The following is a 22,525-nucleotide window of genomic DNA, read 5'->3' as shown; positions in this document are numbered from 1 at the left end:
GCTTGTGGTTGGTTCTCTGCTTCTCCTGGGAAGGACCCTAAATGTCCCTCTAAACAGAGGACAGTGCGTGTCCTGAGTGATCCTTTTCGCATCCCTGATCTGTCACTCACTTGTGCGTGTGCCTCTGGGAGTCTCTGAGGTTCCCCACTAACCAGGACTTGGAGAACAACCGATAATCGTTAATATTGATGAAGTAGTTTGTCCGCGGGCTGGCTTTTTCACTATTTTGGTTAAAACATTTGTGGTTCATCTGATAGAATTACTATGAAGCATGAATCTGTATTAAATAGATGAAATAATGCATTCTTTATGAATTATATACCAGAGAAAATTTTAGCATGTAACCTTGCATGTCAAAAAGTCAAGACTAAAAGAATTGAGTGAGTTATACCTTTCTTGGAAAAAAATACATCTTTTAAGCATGGAATTTTAGAAATTTTGGGATGTAAAAAATTTTAGATATCAATAGGTGAATTGGCAAGTAGTATAACTTTTGCTCTGTTCTTAATTAAACAAAAGTCTATTAAAGCTTTATGAGAAATGACTATCATCCACTCCCATTTAAGTATAGAAAACGTTGTCCGTTTGAAGTTATAGTTTATTTTAAATTTATATTCCTTCAGGGAAAATAAGGCCTGCAATATGCTGCTTTGAGGAGCCAGACCTTTTATTTTTGCAGTGCTTTAGTAATTGAATAGGTGATACCATATCTGAATATAATTAAGGCAACTATGTGAAGAGGTAATGATTGCTGTATGACTTGGACTTAAATAAGGATTTTAATTATTTCTTTTTATGAATATATTTGTGATGCAATGATTTCAATCAGAATTATGTTTACTTTTGAGATGGGGTCTTGCCATGTAGCCCAGACTGTCCTGAAACTCCCTGCATATTCTAGACTATCCATCCACAAACTTGGTGGCAGTCCTACCTCAGCCTCTTGATGATAGGACTACAAGCGTGAGCTACCATCCTCAGTGCAATCCCCCATCCCTTCTCAATCTGTGGCCCAGGCTAGCCTTGAACTCAAAATTCTTCCACTTCATCCTCCTGACTAGCTAGCTAGGATTATAGGATTGTATCATATCAACGTGGCTGAGTAGCTAGCTAGAATTATAGGATTGTATCATCATATCAACATGGCTGGCCAGGATGAGATTCTTTTTTAATGTATTTATTTTTTTTGTGCATTGGTGTTTTGCCTGCATGTGTATCTATATGAGGGTATCTGATCTTGGGGTTACAGACAGTTGTGAACTGACAAGTATTTGTTGGGATTTGAACCCAGGTCCTTTGGAAGAGCAGTCAGTGCTCTTAAACACTGAGCCCCGTCTCTCCAGCTCCCCAGAATGAGATTTTTGTGAAGAATACATTTTCTTGCTTTTGGAATTAGGAAGCACTTTGTAATTTAGTTGCTTGATCCATTTAATTCTGCAGCTAATGATACTGAGACTCAAGGTGTGTCGTAGTGACTATCAAAGTGACACATTTGGATAAAATACAACCCAGATCTCACTCTTAACTTCTGGGCCTAATGCTTTTCCCATCATACCTGTAGTTCTCTGAAAACCAGTCTAGGTAATTCAGAGGAAAGGGAGGTGGGAGAACGTTAAAAAGGAGAAAGGGTATAGTGCACCTCCCTGCTGTGACCCCGAGTTTAGGAGTTGACTTACGGGTCTCCAGAAGCTGTTGTTTAGACATTATGCCTTCAGGTTAACTGTGGCCAGTGCTCAGAGATCTGTTACTGTGCTAATAAAATTAATATTTATTTGCTTTTCAGGTGAGAGCTACGTGTGTGCCTCCAATGAACCATTTCGTAAAGTTGATTACACCAAAAATGTTAATCCGAACTGGTCCGTGAACACCAAGGGTGGTGCAAGCCGAGCCTTGGCCGTGGCCTCTGTGAAAAGCGAGGTGAAAGAGAGCAAAGACTTCATCAAACCCAAGTTAGTGACTGTGATTCGAAGTGGAGTGAAGCCTCGAAAGGCCGTGCGAATCCTTCTGAATAAAAAGACTGCCCATTCCTTTGAGCAGGTCCTAACGGATATCACCGAAGCCATTAAACTAGACTCGGGTGTGGTCAAGAGGCTGTGCACCTTGGACGGAAAGCAGGTAATGCACTTCCTTCTTGCTGTGGCTCGCTATCTTGTCTTTGTTTAGTCCGAATATTTACCATCCTTCCTAATGCTTAGGGTTAGAGTGTGCACCATGCCCTGCGCTTTGTGCTGCTGAGTTACATATTCTCCTGAAAGTAATCCTAGCAGGCTTGCATGAGGATTAGCCCTCGGCATGGAAATGTAAGGGGCTTCCGTTTCTCCAGATATCCGAGAGCCCGTTACATGCTTCTTCAGTGAATAGGAGGAAAGATGTAAATTGAGGTATGTTTAAGTGTAAGTTGAGGTATTGTCCTGTGCTAAGTGAGATGCTATCCAGGAGCAATTAGTTAGTGGTTGTTGGCATATATATCACAGAAATAAAAATTAAAGGTACTTAACATATTTAGGGCAGCCCCCTTTTTCTTCTGCTTTGTGTTATATGGAAAAATGCATTTCAAATGGGAAGGAATGTCCAGATACATTTCCTCAGGAACAATAGAGCCAGTTAATCAGCATTTCTGAAAAGTGAACTATTGACTGGAAATGTGCGGGTGGAATTACAGGAACAATGTACCGAAGATTCTAATGTGCTCTGAAAATTTGGGCACAGTAGGGGGGAAAAACATGAATAGCGATGTGAAAGTTGATTATTCTTAGGCAAAGGGGCTTCCAAAGTATATTTTTCCAAATTTCACGAAACAAAATTATTTATATTTGCATTGTATCAACATTTTAATTTCCTGTATTAAGTTTCTTCATGTTGTTTCTTCCCCCAACATGCTTTATTTTGAAGCTTTTGTAATGCAGAGCGTGGGCATGTGAGACAAGACCCTCAGGGGTGTGTCTTTTGGAAACGTGACAGAGCATCTAATTGTCTAAGGCCATACTCAGTGGCTGGGCGCTTGCTGCAACATTTCGTAAGGATTTCAGTGTGGGCTCAGTGGGGGTTAGCTCAGGAGGAGTTGGCTGTGTTCAATCCTCAGCACCAAAAAATAAATAAGTAAGGCCAGGTGTGGTGGCATCGCCTTTACTCCCAGCACTCAGGACATAGTGAGACCCTGTGTCAAAAAGCAAAAAGAGAAGCAACAGTAACAACAACCACAAAGCCCGAAACAAAAATAAAGAAAAATAAAGAAATATAGAGTAGATTCTGGGGTCAGAGCAGAAGAGAGTGAGGTTAGAATGGTGGGGTGAATGATCAGATAGCTTCACAGTCTTAATGAAAACAGACACCTGTGCAAAAGAATGATACCCAGCATAGTGTAACACAAAACGACATACAACTTACATGTATGTGTGAAAGTAAGTTAGGTGACAGGAAAACAAGATAAGGTGAATTGGAAAGGTGGTTGCGGTTGCCATGAGGGAAACAGGAAGGAAACAGACAACTTAAAAAAATTTTTTTGTTTGTTTTATCTACATACATAAGTGCTCTGTCTCTTTTTGTCTGTCCATCAGAAGAGGGCATCAGATCTCATTGTAGATGGTTGTGAGCCACCATGTGGCTGCTGGGAATTGAACTCAGGACCTCTGGAAGAGCATCCAGTGCTCTTAGCCATTGAGGCATCTCTCCAGTCCTGAGACAGATATTTAGCATATCTAACCAAAAGAAAGAGTGACCTAAATATGCCAAATTAGAAAAACAGAAAAATAAGGCATAGCTGGTTGTGATATCACATGCCTGTAATCTCAGCACCTGGGAAGTCAAGTGGGTGGATCAGAAGTTCAAGGCCAACCTGGGTTATATCATGAGTCCGAGGCCAGCTTGTTGTATCAAGATACCCTATCAACCTCCTCTAAACACACACGCACGCACGCGCACTCGCACACACACTGAATAGAAAGGTGGCATACAGTAGTAATTACAGATGAGATTTCAAAACTGAAATCTCCAAATGAATGACATTCATGGAATATGTAAGTGAAACAAAGTAATTGAACATTTGATTGAAGTAGTAAATATTGAGTTAGCCAAAAGAAACTCTTAAAAAATGTTTTACATTAGAAACGTAAATTTCTTGGAGAATTTTCTATACAAGTACTATATTTACATTATTTCCACCTCTTTCCCCCATATTCCAACCCCTCTTGGGTCCCCCGGCCACACACACTCTCAAGTTCATGACTACTTCTATAATTATTGTTTTAACACACCCTTCCAAGTCCATATGTACATGTGTTAAGGGTTGGTCACTTGGGACAAAACTGATTCCCCCTCTTTAATACTTCATCCATTGCCTATAGCACTTCACTTAGGGGCGGGGCTTTACGAAAATTCCATCATCCACATTGGCAGGTCAACTGGTGGCATCATGGTGCAGGTCTTGTTTGGGTAACTCTGTGGTTGGAATTTCTTTTTCTTTCTTTCTTTTTTTTTTTTTTTTTAAAAGATTTATTTATTATGCATACAGTGCTGTGCCTATATGTACACCTGCAGGCCAGAGGAGGGCATTAGATCATATTATAGATGGTTGTGAGCCATTATGTGGTTGCTGGGAATTGAAATCAGCACCTTTGGAAAAGCAGCCAGTACTCTTAACCTCTGAGCCATCTCTCTAGCCCCTAAATATTTATTAATTGTGTATTTTAAAATTTATTCTATTTATTATGCTTGCATGCTAGAAGAGGGTACCAGATGGTTGTGAGCCACCATGTGGTTGCTGGGAATTGAACTCAGGACCTTTGGAAGAGCAGTCAGTGCTCTTAACCTCTGAGCCATCTCTCCAGTGTCCAGCCATCTCTCCAGGGCCTGTGGTTGAAATTTCACAGGTGCAGTTTTTCTGACACATCTAGAAGTCACTAGCAGCAGATGTCCCGAGGGATCTTAAAATCTCCTCCCCCACCTTATGATTTCCTGAGCCTTAGGTATAAGGGTTACATTGTAGGGCTAGTAATTGAGCCTGAGCACCCATGGTCTCTTACTCTCCACATTTCGACTAGTTAGTGTAATAGTCTCTACTACAAAAAGCAGCTCTTTTACTTGAGGAGTGAGTGTTACACTCATCTTTGGGTATAAGAGCAGGCATTTAGAGTATGGTTAGTAATTATATTGATTTCAGAAAATGGCAGTTGGGATTCTCCTTTGGGTTTTGGACCTCTGCAGCCATGGGTGTTTGGCTTGGTTTATGGTACTAGCTATGCACTCTCTCCTACTGAGTGGACCCTAAGTTCTCTTCGGGCTACAACCAGGCCAGTCACCAGTGTGGTCCTAAGCTTCGCAGCTGGGTGGGCCTGTTGGTTGCTCCTTTCCGTTGGCAGCTTGGGCAGCATCTTCAGGAACGACTAGAGCTAGTCCTTGTCGGGGAGGCTTCCAGGTCTGCTCCGACTCTGTTCCTCCATCTGTCCCTCCTCTGTCCGAGTGTGTGGTATCATCAGCTAAAGAACTGAAACCGTATCAGTCGCTAGGTTGAAATGGGAAAGAATTCCCTAAGAATCAATATAGAGGGAAAGTAATAAAAAGCAAGGTTTATTGGACTGTATAAAACTGAAAACGCTTGGATGTCAAGCAATGGGGTTAAAGTGGCTTTGTAATAAGGGGGCCAGCCTGGTCTACAGCACTAGTTCAGGACAGCCAGGACTACACAGAGAAACTCTGTCTAGAAAAACCAAACCAAACCAAAACACCCAGAAAACAAAAACAAAAAAAGGGTCGAGGTGGGGGAGAGCCCTGGGAAAGTGAGTACAAATCTGAACAGTTTGAAAAGGCAGACATAACAGTAAATTTAACATTGAAACATTTCAAGGACCAGGACTGTGACTCTGTCTGGAGTATTTGTTTAGTGTGAATAAGACCCTAGGATTTATTCCTGATAGCATCCCAAAGAGCTTCAGGCTTCCTTTTTTTGTGCTTAGAATTAATAGATTAAAAAAACAAAAATAGAAGTGTCCACTGTTCTTGAGTATGCAGTGATTTGGCTTTGTCAAAAGAGATGGGCGTATAAAATTTGTAAGCTTTGAAAAGCAGTGTGCCAATTTGTGTGACCTTCAAAGGTCTTACTGCTTGAGCCTGTACATTCACATTAAAAATATATCCTAAGTAACCCAAGGGAGAAACATACACTGTGCATAAGAACTTTAAGCCCCACATGGAACCAGAATGATTGGTTTCACACAGCTAAATCCCCAATGTAAAATCAGTGTAGGCGGTGTTCCATGGAGTACCTTCATGGCCACTAACACACATGTTTGGAGAAATCTTTTAAGATTCAAGGAAAATGCCAGCTGAAGAAACAGGGATGTGTACAATGTTTTTTATTTTAGTCACAGAGCAGAGAGGAAGGATGACGTCTTCAGAGGGACAGAGGCTGTCTATCACTGCCATCAGAGCTCACTGTTCCAGTTCCTACAGCCTCCTGAGGTCAAGCATGGGCTGAAAGTTAACCTTTGATGTGGCAGATGGCTCACAGGGATTGCTTTGTCACTTGTTTGTTGGTTAGTTGATTTTTTTTCTTTGGAGTGTGTGTGTGTGTGTGTGTGTGTGTGTGTGTGTGTGTGTGTGTGTGTATGTGTTTATATGATAGGTTTCCTCTGAAGAGAAGTGAGAAAGGCACTTAGATGAGCTATATTTGAACACCATTTTAGACTGTCTGTCTCAAACTTTTTATTTCTAGTTCACTTACTACCCCAATTTTTTTTTTTTCACTTTAAAGTAAGTGGATCTATGACCCAAAGATAGATTTGGGTGTTTTTTTTTTTTTTTTTTTTTTTTTTTAAAGACAATTCAGCATAAACAGTAGAGTCCCCAGCCCTGCAGAAGAGGAAAAGAAGAAAGATAAATGAAAATTCTTAATGTACAACACTTATATTTATAAATAGGTTGACTAGAATAAAGGATCTGTAAAGTGGAATACTGGCTGTTCCAGTTTCAGAGGTCTTGCTTTCTTTCATGGGCCTGAAGGCTTTGGAGATTGAAGATATTATGGGATACATGTGATGTCAGCATGTATGTTCTTGTTACAGTGAGCCTTGAGCTTGTCTTCTTTCGGAATATGCTCACATTTCCCTATTAGTATTGACTCCACTTATAAATTCTGCATTGTGTTAATAAAATCACTTAAATCATCCAGGATCTCATCTATGTTGACTCAAGGGTTCCAACATCAGCAGTAGCTCTAAACTAGCAGTGATTTTCTTTTTGTCCCCAAAGGACATAAAGTGGGGATTCTATTGGTGTTTGGTCATTAGATCCAGAGTTGTTTGTAACAATTCTAAGATTCACAGGCAGCTGTAGTATAGCTCTTTGGGCTCCACATAGTGCTGAGATTTTAAATAAAGCCCTGGTTTATTCAAAAGGAAATACTCTGTGAGTATTGACTTTGTGAATAGACTACATGCTGAACTGTATACCTCACACCGACAGGTTACAGGGTTGTCTGTGTCATCTAATGGGCACATAAGTGTTAGAAGGCCGTGGCTTATCATCTGCTGCCTTGGATGTCGTCCTGTCTTCATTGTGTAAGGGTGGAGTGTGGTTAGGTAACAGAGCTTCACAAACGCTAAAGGGACAATATCCTAAATGCTTTTGTGGCCATCTAAAGTTAAGTACCAAGCATTGTGATTTAATCTGAAGTATTTCGTACTTAAGGCATGTCAACCGAGGGCTGTATGCTTGGTTGTCAGCTGATAGTTGTTGTTGTTGTTTGGAAGTGTTTGGAACATGCATGACCCTCCAACTTCATCATTGGGTTAATTGGTTGATTGGCTTACAGTTTGATTGGCTGTTGGGAGGTGATGGGTGCTAGCTGAAAGGAGTAGTTTCTTGGGTGCGTTTCTGTGAGACGATGTGTCTCATTCTGATTTCTTAGCTCTTGGCTGTTAAGTTTTGTTGGCAGCCTTCGCTGCTATGTGCTTCAGCCACTATGACTTTCTGTCTTGTCAGGCCAAATACAGTGAAGCAGACGATCATGGGCTGAGACCTCTGAAATCTTGAGCCAAAATAAGCCTTTACTCCTTTTAAGTTGTTCTTGGAGGTATTTTGGTACAGGGACAAAGACCAAACATACATTTAAAAAAAAAAAAAAACCACTGAAGCTGGGAGTAGCTCAATAGTAAAACACTTGCTTTGCATGGGCATGGCCCCAGTTCCATCCCCAGCCCTGCAAAAGAGGAAAAGAAGAAAGATAAACGAAAATTCTTAATGTACAACACTTATATTTATAAATAGGTTGACTAGAATAAAGGATCTGTAGAGTGGAATACTGGCTGTTCCATAGTTTTGCTTAGACACACAGTGAACTTTGGTTGCTTACCCAAATGCGTTTCTTTAGAAGCAGAGCCTTGGACTTTTAAACACTTATATAGAAAACAGGGCCTTTCGAACATTCTTAAAGTTAGAATGCAGTCCTTGCCATAAGCCACAGTGGCGAGATTCTTTAAAAATGTCTTTTTGTGTGTTATAGAACTGAAAGGTCCAAATATAACTTGGTACACATATGTGAAGAATTCTAGCTTTTTAGCCTTCCCAGAAACAGCAGAGTTTAACATAAAAGAAACATTTCATAGAATTTTTGGAACAAGTTGATTCTTGTCATGGGCAGAGGCAAAACAGACTTAGAAATTGCTTGCAGTTGATGCTTTTAGGGTAAAACACTTCCAGATTTTAGGACTACTGCCAGCCTCAAGATGCCCAAGTGCAGTGTTCTCTTTAGGGAACGCGGCAGCCATTGGTGCACCTCTGTCACGTGACCCATTTAGAGTTTAGGAAGCTTCCCACCCTCACTTTTGCAATGCTTAGTTATTACATGGCTCATTAGCATATGGCCAGCTAGTGTGCAGATCCTGTGCTGTTTCACAACTTCGGCTTTGGCTCCTTCACTGCTTCCTTTTCATCTCGGAAGTGCTTATTTTCATCCGTGTTGGTTATTCACAGAGCAAAGGTTAAGCTCAGCCTTGCTCCTCGCGTTCCCAGGGTTCTGCCTCGTAGACGGCTAACGAATCGAGTCCAAATTAAACACTGCTTCATGAGGGAAAATAGCGAGAGCTCATGCCTGCTCTCTCCGTAACCCTGTGTTAAGTTTCCAGATTTGAAAATTGACCTCGTGCGTTTGTTGGTGCTAATATAGAAAAGCTCCACTCTCAAAGCTGCGTGCTGTTTTTCGTGGTTATTCTTCTTGAGTATTTTTAGGATAATGTGTAGTGTGGTACAGCTGCCAGATTCAGCCGGTGGGTCCTGCTCTACAGTCGGTGTCATGATCTTGTATAGAGGCTTAATGTTACTGGCCAAAGGAATGTAGGGACCGATGCGGCCAGCCCCTACGCAGAAGGAACTCTCCCATTTTCATAGGTACTTCAGGCTCTTACTTGAAAAGTTTTACTTAAAGATTTCCTTTTCTGGCTTGTGTTGGTTTACGGTAGGCATTTCTAAGTGTGAGCATGAAGACATTTGGTTATATTCGAAAATGTTGTTCTTACGGTTTGTCTTCATGCAAGGTCATTAAAATGTCATTGCAAGTATGAGTTGTTAAGTATTGTGTGTGAGCACAGTGTTGCTGTAAACACATGGTTGTGTTTTTGAAGAGCTCACCTTGAGCACGTACTATCTCATAGTTGTTGGCTTACCTGTTTCCTGTAGTAAAATGTTATGGCTGAACAATTGAAAATGGGAATTAATGTATTACTGAGATGGGTATCAAGGCCCCAGGACTGTGCACTTTACAGGCAAGGGCTCTACCACTGAGCAACTTACAGCCCTTTGAAAATATGAATTAAAAAGTTTTTCTTTTTACATAAAACAATGCTTCCTTAAGTGAAAATTTATAAAAGTCCACCTAGGTAACTTAATACAAAATTTCACATCTTGTATGTTTCTTTGCTTAGTATAGTAGTCCATATTTTATATATGGCCAAGATAAATGTTGTAAAAGCTTTAAAAGCTGAATGTGATTTGCTTTTCTTGCAGAACATTCCTCCTTGGTAGTACCAATCAGTGTCGTAATACTGCCTCAAAGTTCCAGGAATCAGGAAGTGTGGTCAGTATAATTTGTGCCCGAAGGAGCCCAGGAAATAGAAATATAATTTGATTTGATATGTTAATTTCATATGTTATAGGACAGAGTGTATGCTTATGTGGTGAGGGATGATATCAAAGTTAAAAATTTAATGGCATAAAGTTAATAAGATGCCGATCTTGGGTGCCAGGCCTCTAACACATGTTTATTTTTTTTAAAATCATCCTGCAGTAGGTATGTGGTCATATTCTTACCTGAGGAATATTAAAAAGCATATCCAAAGAAAACTTTTAGGTAGGTGTTGTGTATGTGAGTAGGGCGTGCATATGGTTATACATGTGCACACGTGTGTGGTCACAGGCATTCGTGTGTGTGTGTGTGTGTGTGTGTGTGTGTGTGTGTGTGTGTGTGTGTGTGTGTGTGTAGCCCTGAGTGTGGCACTGGGTGTCTTCCTTAGTTGCTGTCCACATTGCGTGTTGAGGCCGGGGAGAGTCACTGAACCTGGTGTTTGCTTTTTGGCTAGTCTGTCTGGCCAGCTTGCTCCAGGCATTCCCTCCCTGACTCTGCCTACCTGGATTGCAGGCAGGTGCTGTATCTATCTACTTGGCCTTTTCATGTGGACTTGGGGCCCCCAAGCTCCAGGTGTCCTTCTTGGGTGGCCAGGGCTTCACCGGCTGAGTCATCTCTCCAGCCGTCAAAGGACTTTTTGACTTTGTCTTTAGGTCACCATCTTCGATATAGCCGTGTAGCTTCAGACTTACTTGCTTTCGAAGCTAGTTTCTCGGATTCAAAGAATGACTACTTTTAGCACTTCATGCTTGTCCTTAATTGTTTTCCAGACTCTGTCGTGTAGCACTGTTTATTTACTTTGTCCTGAATAACTTACTGAAAATTCCCAAAGTCTACAGTAGCCCGCAGAAAATGAAGATTGACCCTGTGGTTGTTTGAATGATGGCTCCATATATTTGAATACTTGGTCCCCACTTGGTGCAACTGTTTGGGAAGGATTAGGAGGTGTGGCTTTTGGAGGGGGAGGCATGTCACCTTTTGGGTGGGCTTTGAGGTTTCAAAAACCCATGTCATCCCCAGTTAGATTTTTCTCTGCCTCACTCGGAGTTGTTATCTGTACATGTTAGCTCTTAGCTACTGCCCCAGTGCCATGTTCCTGTGCCTGCTGAAGTGCTCCCCACCAAGGCGGTCATGGACTCTAACCCTCTGGAACTGTCCCCAAATTAAATCCTTGTTATAAGTTCATGGTGTCTTCCCACAGCAATAGATCAGTAACTAAGACAGACCCCATGAAGGGTATTCAGTGACTGCAGTATGGAATATATAAATTCTGAAGATGTATGACTTATCTTGAGCCAGTGTCTGACAGACGAGAAAGCAGAATTTAATATTGAGATCACCCTACATTTATTTATAACTATCTAAATTTAGTTACATTTGTAGACAAATGCAATAAAATAATAAAAAGGTCAAAACAGTTTGTCCTAGTCAAAGGACTGTGGATGCCTTTTCTGGTAAGTTTCCTAATTATGTTTGTGTGGTAAATTATGTCCAGTATTTGGGTAGTATCCCCGGAACTGAATATTGTGAGAGTGGATGCCCAGAGAGTCAACTCACCTTCAAACCTTATTTGAAACTGGCCAGTTGTGCCTCTCCAAAGGCATGTTTATAAAGTTTGTGACATAACATGACTTTTGGCTAAGGTAGAATCAATTCATTCTACCATTAATACTTTGTTTCTGTTCTGTTGTGCCTTGTGCTGGTTGCTTGAGGAAGAGAAGTTCTCTGCTTTGAAGGAGCTGTCATTGTAGCAAGATGAAAAAGTTGGTCGTGAGACAAGCGAGTCTCTAATTGGCCACAGTGATGCAAATGGACTTTATTTTTTTAATGTTTTAACTTTTAGTTTTGAAACTAGACTTAAAATTGTATAATGACTCAATATACTGTTTTTTAAAAATAATTTCAAATTTATTTTTATCTATATGAGGCCTGGCTGTATATGTCTGTGCAGTGTGTGTGTGTGCCTGGCATCTGGTGCCCAAGAAGGCCAGAAGAGGTGTTGTATTCCCTGGCACTGGAGTTACAGATGTTGTGAGCCGCCATGTGGGTGCTGGGAATTGAACCCTGGTCCTCTCTAAGAGCTGCCAGTGCTCTTAACCTCTAAATCATTACTCCAAGCTTTCTATGTAATCTCCATCCAAATTCCTCTAATCTTAACATTTCCTAAACACAGGCAGTTATCTGAACTAGGAGGGTGACAGACACACCAATTGCTTATCTGTAGACCTTACATGACCGAGCGTGTTTCCTCGGTGCCTTTTCTGCCTCACATTTGATCCAGAAGCACACAGTGCATTTGCAAGTGGTCTCCCTTCTCACCTCTGATGTGTGACACATCCTTGTTTTTCACTGTCTTGTGTTTTTGGAAGAACTCTGGCTAGTTATTTTGTGTCATTCTTCTTAATTTAGGGCTTTCTGGTACTTTCTCATGGTAGCATCTTGGTTGTGTTTTTGGTAAGAATATGCTACAGAAGTCACGCTATGTCCTCTGAGTGCATTTAGTTAGATACACCCGATAAATCTCATTACTGCTTGGTCACCTGATTGCAGGTTGTTGTACACTATAAAAATTGGCATCTTAAATGTAAATTAATATGTTGTATGGAGATTTCTTGAGAATTTGCATGTACTTCAGTTTTGTTTTTCATACTTTGATCTAGTAATGTTAGTGCCTGCTGATTATTGCTGGCTTTAGCTACTACTATATTTGCTAAACAGCAATTTTCTGATTCCACCATTGTCTCTGCATTCACTAACTGGAATTATATTCTTAGGAAGAGCTTTCTCCTTCCTTGTTAGCTTAAGGAGTCTTTAGTCTGTAGGTTTTAATTCCTTTACTATCACTTATTTTGTGGCTCATGACGTCTCACATGGGAGATATATACACACACACACACACACACACACACACACACATATATATATATATATATATATATGTTTTTTTTTTTTTTTGAAATACATTCTGTCTGTGTACACAGTCTGGCCTTGAACCCATGAACCTCCTGCCTTAACCTTCCAAATGCTGCAATTATGTGGTCCTGACTTGGCTTTAAAGTGACTTTAAAGTTGGATTGTGTGCCCATTTGACACATTTAAAGGTATATATGAGGATGGACGAGAGGCGTAGCTCCATGGTAGAGCTCTTGCCTAGCATTCTCCAGACCCTGGGTAAGCCTTACTCTTTCATTAGGTAAGGAATAGGGAGACTTGTTAGAGTCACAGTTAGACTCACGGCACATACAAATATATCTGCATCTCTGTTTGCCACAGTGGCAGCTCTGAGCCTATCACTCTGATGCTTCTTAATGCTGTGCCTTCTCCGTGTGTCTCCAGGCACCTGTTTCTGTTCATTGTACACATTTTCGGGTTCCCCTGCAACTCAGTTTCTCTCAATGCATTTGGCATTTAAGTGCCCAGAAACCAGGGTTTAGAGGAGGTCTACATTGGTTGGTTATTGTCCACTACAAGAAGCCCATTGTAGATGGCTGCTTTTGGGTGAACGCCTATGGCTTGTCTTGGACAGAGTTTCTGTTTAAGTCTTTTGACCTTTTGACCCATTTATAATGATTTTTGGCTCTAAAGGGGCTTCACTGTAGGCATCTAAGGATTCGATGACTGTGTGATAGGCAGTTTTGCACATGAGAGAAAGTTTAGAAATTTCTGGAGACACTATTAAATATTAACCAGTATCTCAGGGTGTACTTTTGGCATCTGATGGGTGCTGCTAAGTACAGAGCCTAGGACAGGCTTCCAGAACAGTCATCTTACCCCCACATCAGTAATGCTGAGGTGGAGAGACTGTGGCATAATGTGATGGATGTGAAGAGGAAAGGCAGGCACTAAGTAATGTGCTGAGGGGAATCATGCGGCTCGTGAGCGGCTGGGGTGATGGGTATAGGGTGGTGTGCATGGTAAAGAATCAGGATCTGAAATAAAACTGGGCAAGGACATGATGACGCACCAGAGACCGTGCATTTCCAAGATATTTGGAACCAGGGCTGGACCACTGAAGGCTTGTAAGCGGATTCGAGTTGCATTTCACAAAGTGTACTTTGGAGAATGGGAAGTGAGTTCATAAAGATGATCAGGTACAAAAATGATTGACAGTCTTGGGATGTGGACTGCTGCTAGGTAGTTTTTTCCAAGCTGTAATTCGTTTACAGCTTCCCAAACGCCTATGAGCAGTGGACGTGGCTCTGTTCCAGGTGGGGTGCTGATGCTCTTGCAGAAAATCAACTGCATTCAGACGGTAAAGGTTTGGTCCTAGACGGAACTGAAAAGAATTTAAATGGGCTGAGATAGTGGAGTCTCTTAAGCAATACTTGGTTGGAGATTTTTACAAAGTCTTCATAATGACTAAAAACAGCTGAGTTGGGGATTTCAGTTCTTTAAAGGAATGCTAATTTTCACTGTCACGCTATGGGAAAGGTACTGGGGTTGCTGCTCAGAAGTAATGGTGGCCTGCAGGTGGACGGTGACTTTCACTGGCTGCTTCTGGACTTGTGTTTGTCCCATCCTCTCACTAACGTGTTCCCGACCTGACCAGTCATGGTCTGAGCAAGGCATAGCTTTACTGGTGAAACCTTGCCACCATGGCATGAGTGGGCTGTAATACTCTGTTCCCAGTAACACATTTTATTTATAAATGCCTTGGAATGTAAAAAAAATATGATAACTTTGATATAAATGTACTACTTCTTGGTAGAAAAAGGAAAAAATTAAAATTATAAGCAGCATAGAAAATGAATGGCACAGTTTTCACGAGCCAGGTCATGACAAGGTGTATCTGCGTAAGTGTCAAATGTTCCTATGTTTGACTAAAAAGCATTATCATAAGCATAACCTATTAAGGAATTGATTGGAACAATAATTTTAATAATTAAATAGCTGTTTAATAATTCAGTATTTTAATAATTTAAGATAATTGACTGAAGAACTGTCACTTCCTGAAATTAAATTTTTCCTCTTCGTTTATGGACATAAAAATTTATTTGAAAAAGAAAAACCGAATCTCCAGTTGTGATTTGGATTTTCATGCAGTTTTTGCAGGTTTTTGCTGATGTGTGTTACCAAGGTAAGCCAAATACAATTTTGTATTGTTTACATTGTATAGAGTTCATTGATTTGTGGCTCCTTCAAACTATGATTAGAGCAGTTTGGGCATTGAACTATGGAAGTTATTTACAGGCTAATTTCCTCCACCATGATCTGGGGTTTTAGAACAAAGTTTTGGGGACAGGCAGGGTTCCTTACAGTGCTCCCTGCAAACTCTTGCTGCCCAGTGCATTGAGGGCCCTCCTTCCCAGCCATCATTCGTTACTGTCTGGTAAGGAAGTGCTAAAAGGGGCTAGTTAAAGCCGGATAGAGTTCATCAAGGACTAGAAGGCAAAAGTAGGCTGGAGCTGGATGGCTGATATGTGGGAATTAGCCCCACACATCACAATCCCTGCCTGGCCCTGCCCTCCCAAGCATGTGTTTACAAAGGCAGTTGTGCTCATGTGTGCAACACACACAGACACACACACACACACATACACACACCACACACACATATACCACACACACACACACCACACACAGACACACACACACCACACACAGACACCACATACTATATACACACGCACACTACACACACACACACAGTTATATGGTACAGGAATGCTAAGAGGAAACACACCACATAGTACACACACACACACGCACACTACACACACACACACAGTTATATGGTACAGGAATGCTAAGAGGAAACACACCACATAGTACACACACACACACACACACACACACACACACACACACACACACAGTTATATGGTACAGGAATGCTAAGAGGAAATGAGGATAATGTTGGCTCATGGTAGGAAGTGAGTTGGGAGAAATTTGGAATAGGAAATGGACTTAAGTTCAAACTTAAATCTAAGCTTGTTCTTGTGGAGAAAGGATATCAGCTGAAGCTAAAAAACAAGTCAGTGTTAGAACGAAGCCAGGTGGTGGTGGATGACACTGCCTCCCAGTATACAGGAGGCAGAGGCAGGCTGGGTCTCTTGAGTTCGAGGCCAGCCTGGTCTACAGAGGACATTCTAGAACAGCCAGGGCTACACAGAGAAACTGTGTCTCAAAAATAAAATAAAATAAAAGACAATAGAAACTGCGTTGGGAGTCAGCCTATCATCTAGTCCGATGCTGCAGAGGAAGGAGGGGCCCTGGCATAACCAGTGGGGAGGCTCTGCTTGTCTAGGTGTGGTGATCAGCCGGCCACAGTGGGAGAGGGACGATGTGGAGCCACTGCAGACGGAGCGTAGGCTCTCTACCCACAGCTTGCTAAGACCAGCAGGGCACTTGACACTTTGTCACTTCCAGTGTGAATGCTGAACCACAGAGATGGATACAGGTCTCTGTAGAAGCTCTTTTAAAAGTCATTTTATGTGCATGGATGTTTTGCCTGCAAATATATCTGTGCACCATATGCATGCCCTTGGGAGGCTAGCAGAGGGCGTTGGATCCTTTGGAACTGGAGGTGTAGACAATTGTGATCCACCACATAGATACTCGGATCGAATGTAGGACCTCTGCGAGAGCAGCCAGTGCTTTTAGCCACTGAGCCATCTCTCCAGCCCCCACCCTCCCATTCCCCAGTAGAGGACTCTTTAAAGTTCTGGCCTCCTAAGGGGCAGAAATAGCAAGGAACAAAAAGCATGCTTCTCTAGTTGGTCATTTTAGCTCTTCATGTTTAAAATTTGAAAAAGCCAAGTACATTTTTTTCTAGTAATAAATTACCCGGTTTACTTAATGTTGGTCTAATAAGGTAGAAATAACAGTTTTGTTGAATTATATATTCCAGAATGCTGTGTGGGCGGCTTAATGCACAGTAGATATTCTTATGTGAAGTACAACTATTGTTTTAACCAAAGTAAAAATGGAAGCCCAGCCTATGCAGTAGCAAAGCTGTTTATTGTGCTGTTAGCCTAATGTGACCCGAGAAAACACAATGGAAAGATTTTAACAGGAGCCAGAGTGTGTTATCCTGTGAGGAAACAGCTCAGTACCCCCTTGGTGTGTTTTTTATTATCTTAAGGGAGCTTGGGGCCACCCTGGGACCACACATCAGCTTTCAGCTCAGGAGCACCAGCCAGAACTTGGGGGCAAATTTTTTAAAACGACTAATTTAAAACTTATATATAGGTGTATGTATCTTAGTGTGGATATGTGCACATGAGTGCAGGTGCCTGAGGAGGCCAAAGGGGCTGGGTCCTCTGGAGCTGGGGTTTGAGTTAGGTGTGAACTGCTGGTGAGAACTGCTGGTGTGAACTGCTGGTGAGAGTGCTGGCAGCTGAATTGGGCCCTATGTGAGAGCAATAGGGGTTGATAAGTGCTGAGCCATTTCTCCATCTCTCTTGGGGGCAATTTTAAACAACAACAAAAAAATGACAGCAAGAAGAAAAATGTAGAAACACAAGACTATGAAAAGGACACTTGTTTACAACACAAAGGAGAAACAACATAGATGGCTTTGTTTAGCACCAGCTGGGTGACCCCATCTTTCCCGCTCTGTATTTTTGAGAGTGACCACAAAAGTGCTACTAGTTTTCCTAGGAGTAAAAAGAGATTTTATTTTTTTAAGCAAGTGCATGATCTGCAGGTGCAGAACCATGAAAATTAATTAAAATCAATTACTGTGTTTTAACGAACAGCTAATACCATCTATCAACATGACAACAGAAGTTTTGGGTTTTGTTTGCTTGTTTGTTTGTTTGATTGATTGATTGATTGATTGATTGATTGATTTATAAAGATACAGCCCTGGATAGCCCAGGCTGGCCTCAAACTAGCTATGTAGATAAGGCTAGCCTTCGATTTCTAATCTTCCTGCCTGTATCTTCTGGGTTCTGGGGCTACAGGGCTGTGTTTCATTTGTGAAGAGATGGCCCGTAGCAGGGCACAGTGTACATAATAAACCAAGGCCATCTTTCCTTTTCTCATTTGAGAGAGCTGACTCAGAGGGTGGAGAAAGTACTTTTTCTTTGTGCCAACATTTCCAAAGGAAACCTGAAATGCATATGCTTTTCTTTTGCTAAATCAGAGGGAGCAAGGTGTGGTAGGGTTGATAACGGTTTGTACTAATAACAGTCATTAAGTGGCAGCTAATTACAGTGTGTGGAAACGTCCAAGTAATGATAACTCACATTCGATGCAGCTCATGAGTCATCTCATGTGAACCAGGATGGGGGTGAAATGGGGAGATGGAGAGAGCGGGTTCGGATAGCAGAAGGGCACCAGGGTTTTAGGGATCTGCATACTTTTATTTAGTTTTTTTACATTTATTAATTTATTTGTGTGTGGATGCACGTGTACCACTGCCTGTGTGTGGAGGTCAGAGGACAGCTTGCAGGAGTCGGTTCTCTCTCTCTGTCATGTGGACTGAACTCAGCCCTTAGGCAGGGCAGCAAGTCCTTACCCACTGTGCCATCCTTGCTGGCCTCACTGCATGCTTCTGAAGGAGAGCATGAAACATTGTCTTCTATTCCCCTCTAAAGGAGTTCCTTTAGATAACACAGGTTAGCATTTATGATACAGTGTTTACAGGAAATGAGAATTAAGTATCTTGAAAGAATTCCCTGGTGTCCGGTGCTTTTGTTTTCATATATTTTGAAACACTGTATGATAAGAACTATTTTGTGATAGTGGATAAAAATGTGCTTTATGTGGGCAGGTCACTTAAGATGCCATCTTGATAAAGATTTTACTCACTTGGTTTATTTTTCATGTGAGGTACATTTCTACCAGTGTTTGGATTCCTTCCTTCTGTTCTTTCTTTGGTTTGGACTCACGGGAAACAGTTTTCACAGTAGGAGCATGATGCCTAAGTGGCTGAGCGAAGGCTTTCATTGTGTCTTTAATGTACATTGCTTAGCATGTATAAGACCCTAGTTTTAATCCCAGCATCAACCCAAAAGAGCAACTATTTTCAATTTACTTTTATTTTTTTCATTTCTAAAAATCCTGGGGTGTTTTTTTGTTTTCTTTTCTTTTTTCCTTTTTTCAGCCTAGGAGACTGTTGAACTACACTTTTGTTTGTCATGTTCTTTCCAGCAGTTCTCCCGAATCCTGTGTCATTTTCTCTGGTAGGTTTCTATTTAACTCAGGACACCCAGTGAGTTTTTCTGTTTTGATGCTATATAACCTTTGTGAGGACTCATATGCCCTTTAGACAACCGTTTGCTGATTCATCTATCCAAACGGGTGCATGAATTATGGAAAAAATCCTGATTTCATTTATTTTAGAGTGAAAAGGTTCTTATTATTATTTTGAACAATTTATGACCAAAATCATTAAAGATCATTTTTTTTTTCAGTTTTTCCCTCTGCTTTTCGCAGTAGTCGTGGCATGTGCAGTGCAAACACACACACACACACACACACACACACACACACACACACACACACACACACCCCATCTAAGGTTGTATTTGGAGGAAAGCTTAATTTTTTTTGCATAGCCAGAGAACATAGGTTCACTGATAAGACAGTTCAGAAGTCTTGAAGTGAATTTGTTGTGCTGTTTCCCCAGACTATTCAGCCGTAGACTCCTCTAATGCAAGAACCTGTCACTATTCTTCTGGAGGAGTGTGTCATAAAATGCTACCCTAAAGGCAAACAAGTACATGAATGGTTTCTTTTGTTGTTTTGTTTTGTTTTACTCAAATACGGTGAATAGTATTCTGGTGTGCTCCAGGCACTGAGCTGAGTGCAAGGCATTGGAATTTAATTGGTGATGAGACTTTCCACGGTCCCAAAGAAGGGACTGTGTGCAGAAGGCTTATAAAATACAATATGACAGGTGCTTTGAACGGCTAAGTATAAGTGGGCTTGTGAATGAATTTGAAAAGGCACTATATTTCTGCCTTTTCTATTATAAACAACAGAGTCTGGCTAACTTTATAAAGAAAGAAGGTCTGCTTAGCTCACAGTATTGATGAAAGCTCCACTGTGCACCCCCCAACCCCTGCTGCATCACCACGTGGTAGGGTAGTGGCGGTGGTGGGGGCAGGTGTGAAGGGAAGACGTCACACCTACAGCAGAAGGCCAGTCCCTTCGGTGGCCATGTTCCCAGCTGGCCTAAGGACTCCCAACACTACCACACCAAGCGCCAAGCTCCAAACCCATGATCCTTTGGGCAAGGAAGAGAGAAAACATCCAAACCATGGCAATACCTACACATACACAGCGGAGAAAGCACCTGGAGCGGCAGGAGGGTGCACTCGCTCATTGTGCGCATGTGAGCATCTCCTGTGAATGGAGGACACAGCTGTGAGCAGGACAAGGCTGCCTTAACACTTACATCCCAGCTGGCTAAGGCAGGAAAAAGAAGCAAATTTAAATTTAGCATTTTTTAAAAAAGTAATGAAGAGAGCTATGAAAAAAAAAAAAAAAAAAAGTAAGGCAAATTGGCAGTAACTGCTCTGTGGATGGATAGAGAGCTGAATAAGAAAGAAACTTTGAGGATTCCAGTTAGGAGGCACCGTGGACCTGCAGGACCAACAGAACGTACAGATCTGCACAGTTTTTGTTTGCTTGTTTGTGTTTGTTCTGTTTTTGCAGTTCTCACTTGTTGACTCTGTGTACCAGTTAGGTTTTGTGTTTTGTTTTTTGTTTGTCAGCTTGACACAAACTAGGGTCATCTGGAATGATTGGCTTATAGGCAAGTCTGTGTGGCGTTTTCTGCATTAATGACTGATATGGATGGATCCAGCCTGTTACAGGCAGCCACCACTGGGCAGATAGTTCTGGGAGTTCTAAGAAAGGTAGCTAAATATGAGCCTGGAGAGCAAGCCAATAAGTGGCTTTCCTCCATGGCTTCTGCTTTGGCTCCTGCCACCTGGTTCCTGCCTTGAGTTCCTGCCTCCTTCAACATGGACTGTAAGCTGTAACACTGAAACACACCCTTTCCTCAAGTTTTTTAGTCATGGTGTCCGTTACAGCAGGAGAAAGGAAACTTAGGACGCCCAAATGTGCTGCATGCAATGGTAGAGTGATGGGTTGACCAAGAATTGGGGTTTATTGAGGCTGGTCAGGGTGTGGATTTTTGCTGCCCGAATAGTGGGCAATTGAACTGAGAAGGAAGATAATGCTAAGAGGAACCTTGGGAGAAAAAAACAAACGTGGAGACGGTGTTAAGTTCCAGTGGCAGGGTAAAGGTGTAGTATGGCCGAGAGGGCTAGAGCAGTGTTTAAGCATGGGGCTGCAGAAGTAGGCTCCCTCTAAGTAATGCAGGACACGGTCATACACTGCAGTGGCTGAAGAATTTCAACAGGACTGGATGTCCTGGAGCTGGAGAGATGCCTAGACCATTAGTATGGTTGTTTATTACCCATCCTTGTAGAACTACCTGAGAGAAAGAGCCCATGGACCATGTTTTAAAGTTTTCGGTGGGAAGAAGCAGGTGTCCACTGAAAGCCACAAACAGCTGTAATGAAATGGTGTCAGGCTCAAAGGAGCGTAGCATATTCTGAAGAGCATTAGATTGCTTAAGCAGGCCAGAAAGGGATTTGATTGTCACTGCGAGCATGTGGCTCAAGGAATGGGGCGTGGAAGAAAGAACAGCCTTTGGGTGGGTTTGGAATGAGGTTCACATACCAATCTGGAGTCTTCAGAGGCTGAGACCACGTGGTTAGCAAATGTGTGTGTGCAACAAAGCCTCAAGTCAGTCTTTCTATTTGCAATGATATTGAATCCATGGAGTAAAATAATAATTACTAATTCACACACACACACACAAAAAAAAAACAACCAAAAAAAAAAAAAAAACAAATAGTCACTTCTGTGAAGAATTCTATTGTTTGTAATAGTCACTGGGTAAAGCATATGTGTATGTATGTGTGTGTATATATATATTATATAATGGGCCAAATGATTGAATTTTTAAGTTTTGAACATCTATTATTTATAAATTGTGTTACTCACCAGATGATTGCCCCCAGAACTCCATCTGTGAACACATCTTCTTCCCCTACCACCCATTCTGTGTAAATGCCATTTTCTTCTTAATTCCTTCTGAACATACTGGCCCTGCCAATGGCTAGATTGTTGCTGGAAACCCAAGCCTGCAGTGCATACCAAGACCTTTCGAGTGTACTTGTTCAGGTGCATTTTTCTTTGGTCTTCTGTGAGAGCTGCTGGTCCTGGAGCTGTTTCTAGAGGCTTCAGAAGGAGGGCTTTGCAGGTGGAGAGACATGGAGACGATTTCTGGACCTCCTACGCAGTAGTGGTGTGAACTTCCTCAAAACACAAACTCATTGTTAATGAAAAATGAGTGCAGTAAGACAAACACTTAGCCCAGCTCCTGGTGTGTCACTCTGGCTGACAGCTGTTGAAGTTCTCATTAATGGCTCCACAAGTCCTAGG

At 41.7% G+C, this 22,525-nt stretch overlaps 1 protein-coding gene across 7 annotated transcripts in view; it reads left to right on the top strand.

Annotated features, from left to right (window-relative positions):
• Dclk2 (doublecortin like kinase 2) overlaps positions 1-22,525 on the top strand; it is a 143,994-nt gene that overhangs the window by 12,366 nt on the left and 109,103 nt on the right. For all 7 annotated transcript variants that reach the window (XM_051157402.1, XM_051157401.1, XM_051157400.1 and 4 more), the window contains exon 2: positions 1,784-2,115. In XM_051157402.1, the coding sequence (XP_051013359.1) occupies positions 1,784-2,115 (332 nt within the window). The remainder of the gene's footprint in view (positions 1-1,783; positions 2,116-22,525) is intronic.

This window comes from Acomys russatus, chromosome 15, assembly GCF_903995435.1.
Source record: "Acomys russatus chromosome 15, mAcoRus1.1, whole genome shotgun sequence".
In the NCBI taxonomy this organism is placed as follows: Eukaryota; Metazoa; Chordata; class Mammalia; order Rodentia; family Muridae; genus Acomys; species Acomys russatus.
The sequence above is the reverse complement of the archived record's forward strand: the minus strand, read 5'-3'. Positions and strand labels throughout refer to the sequence as shown.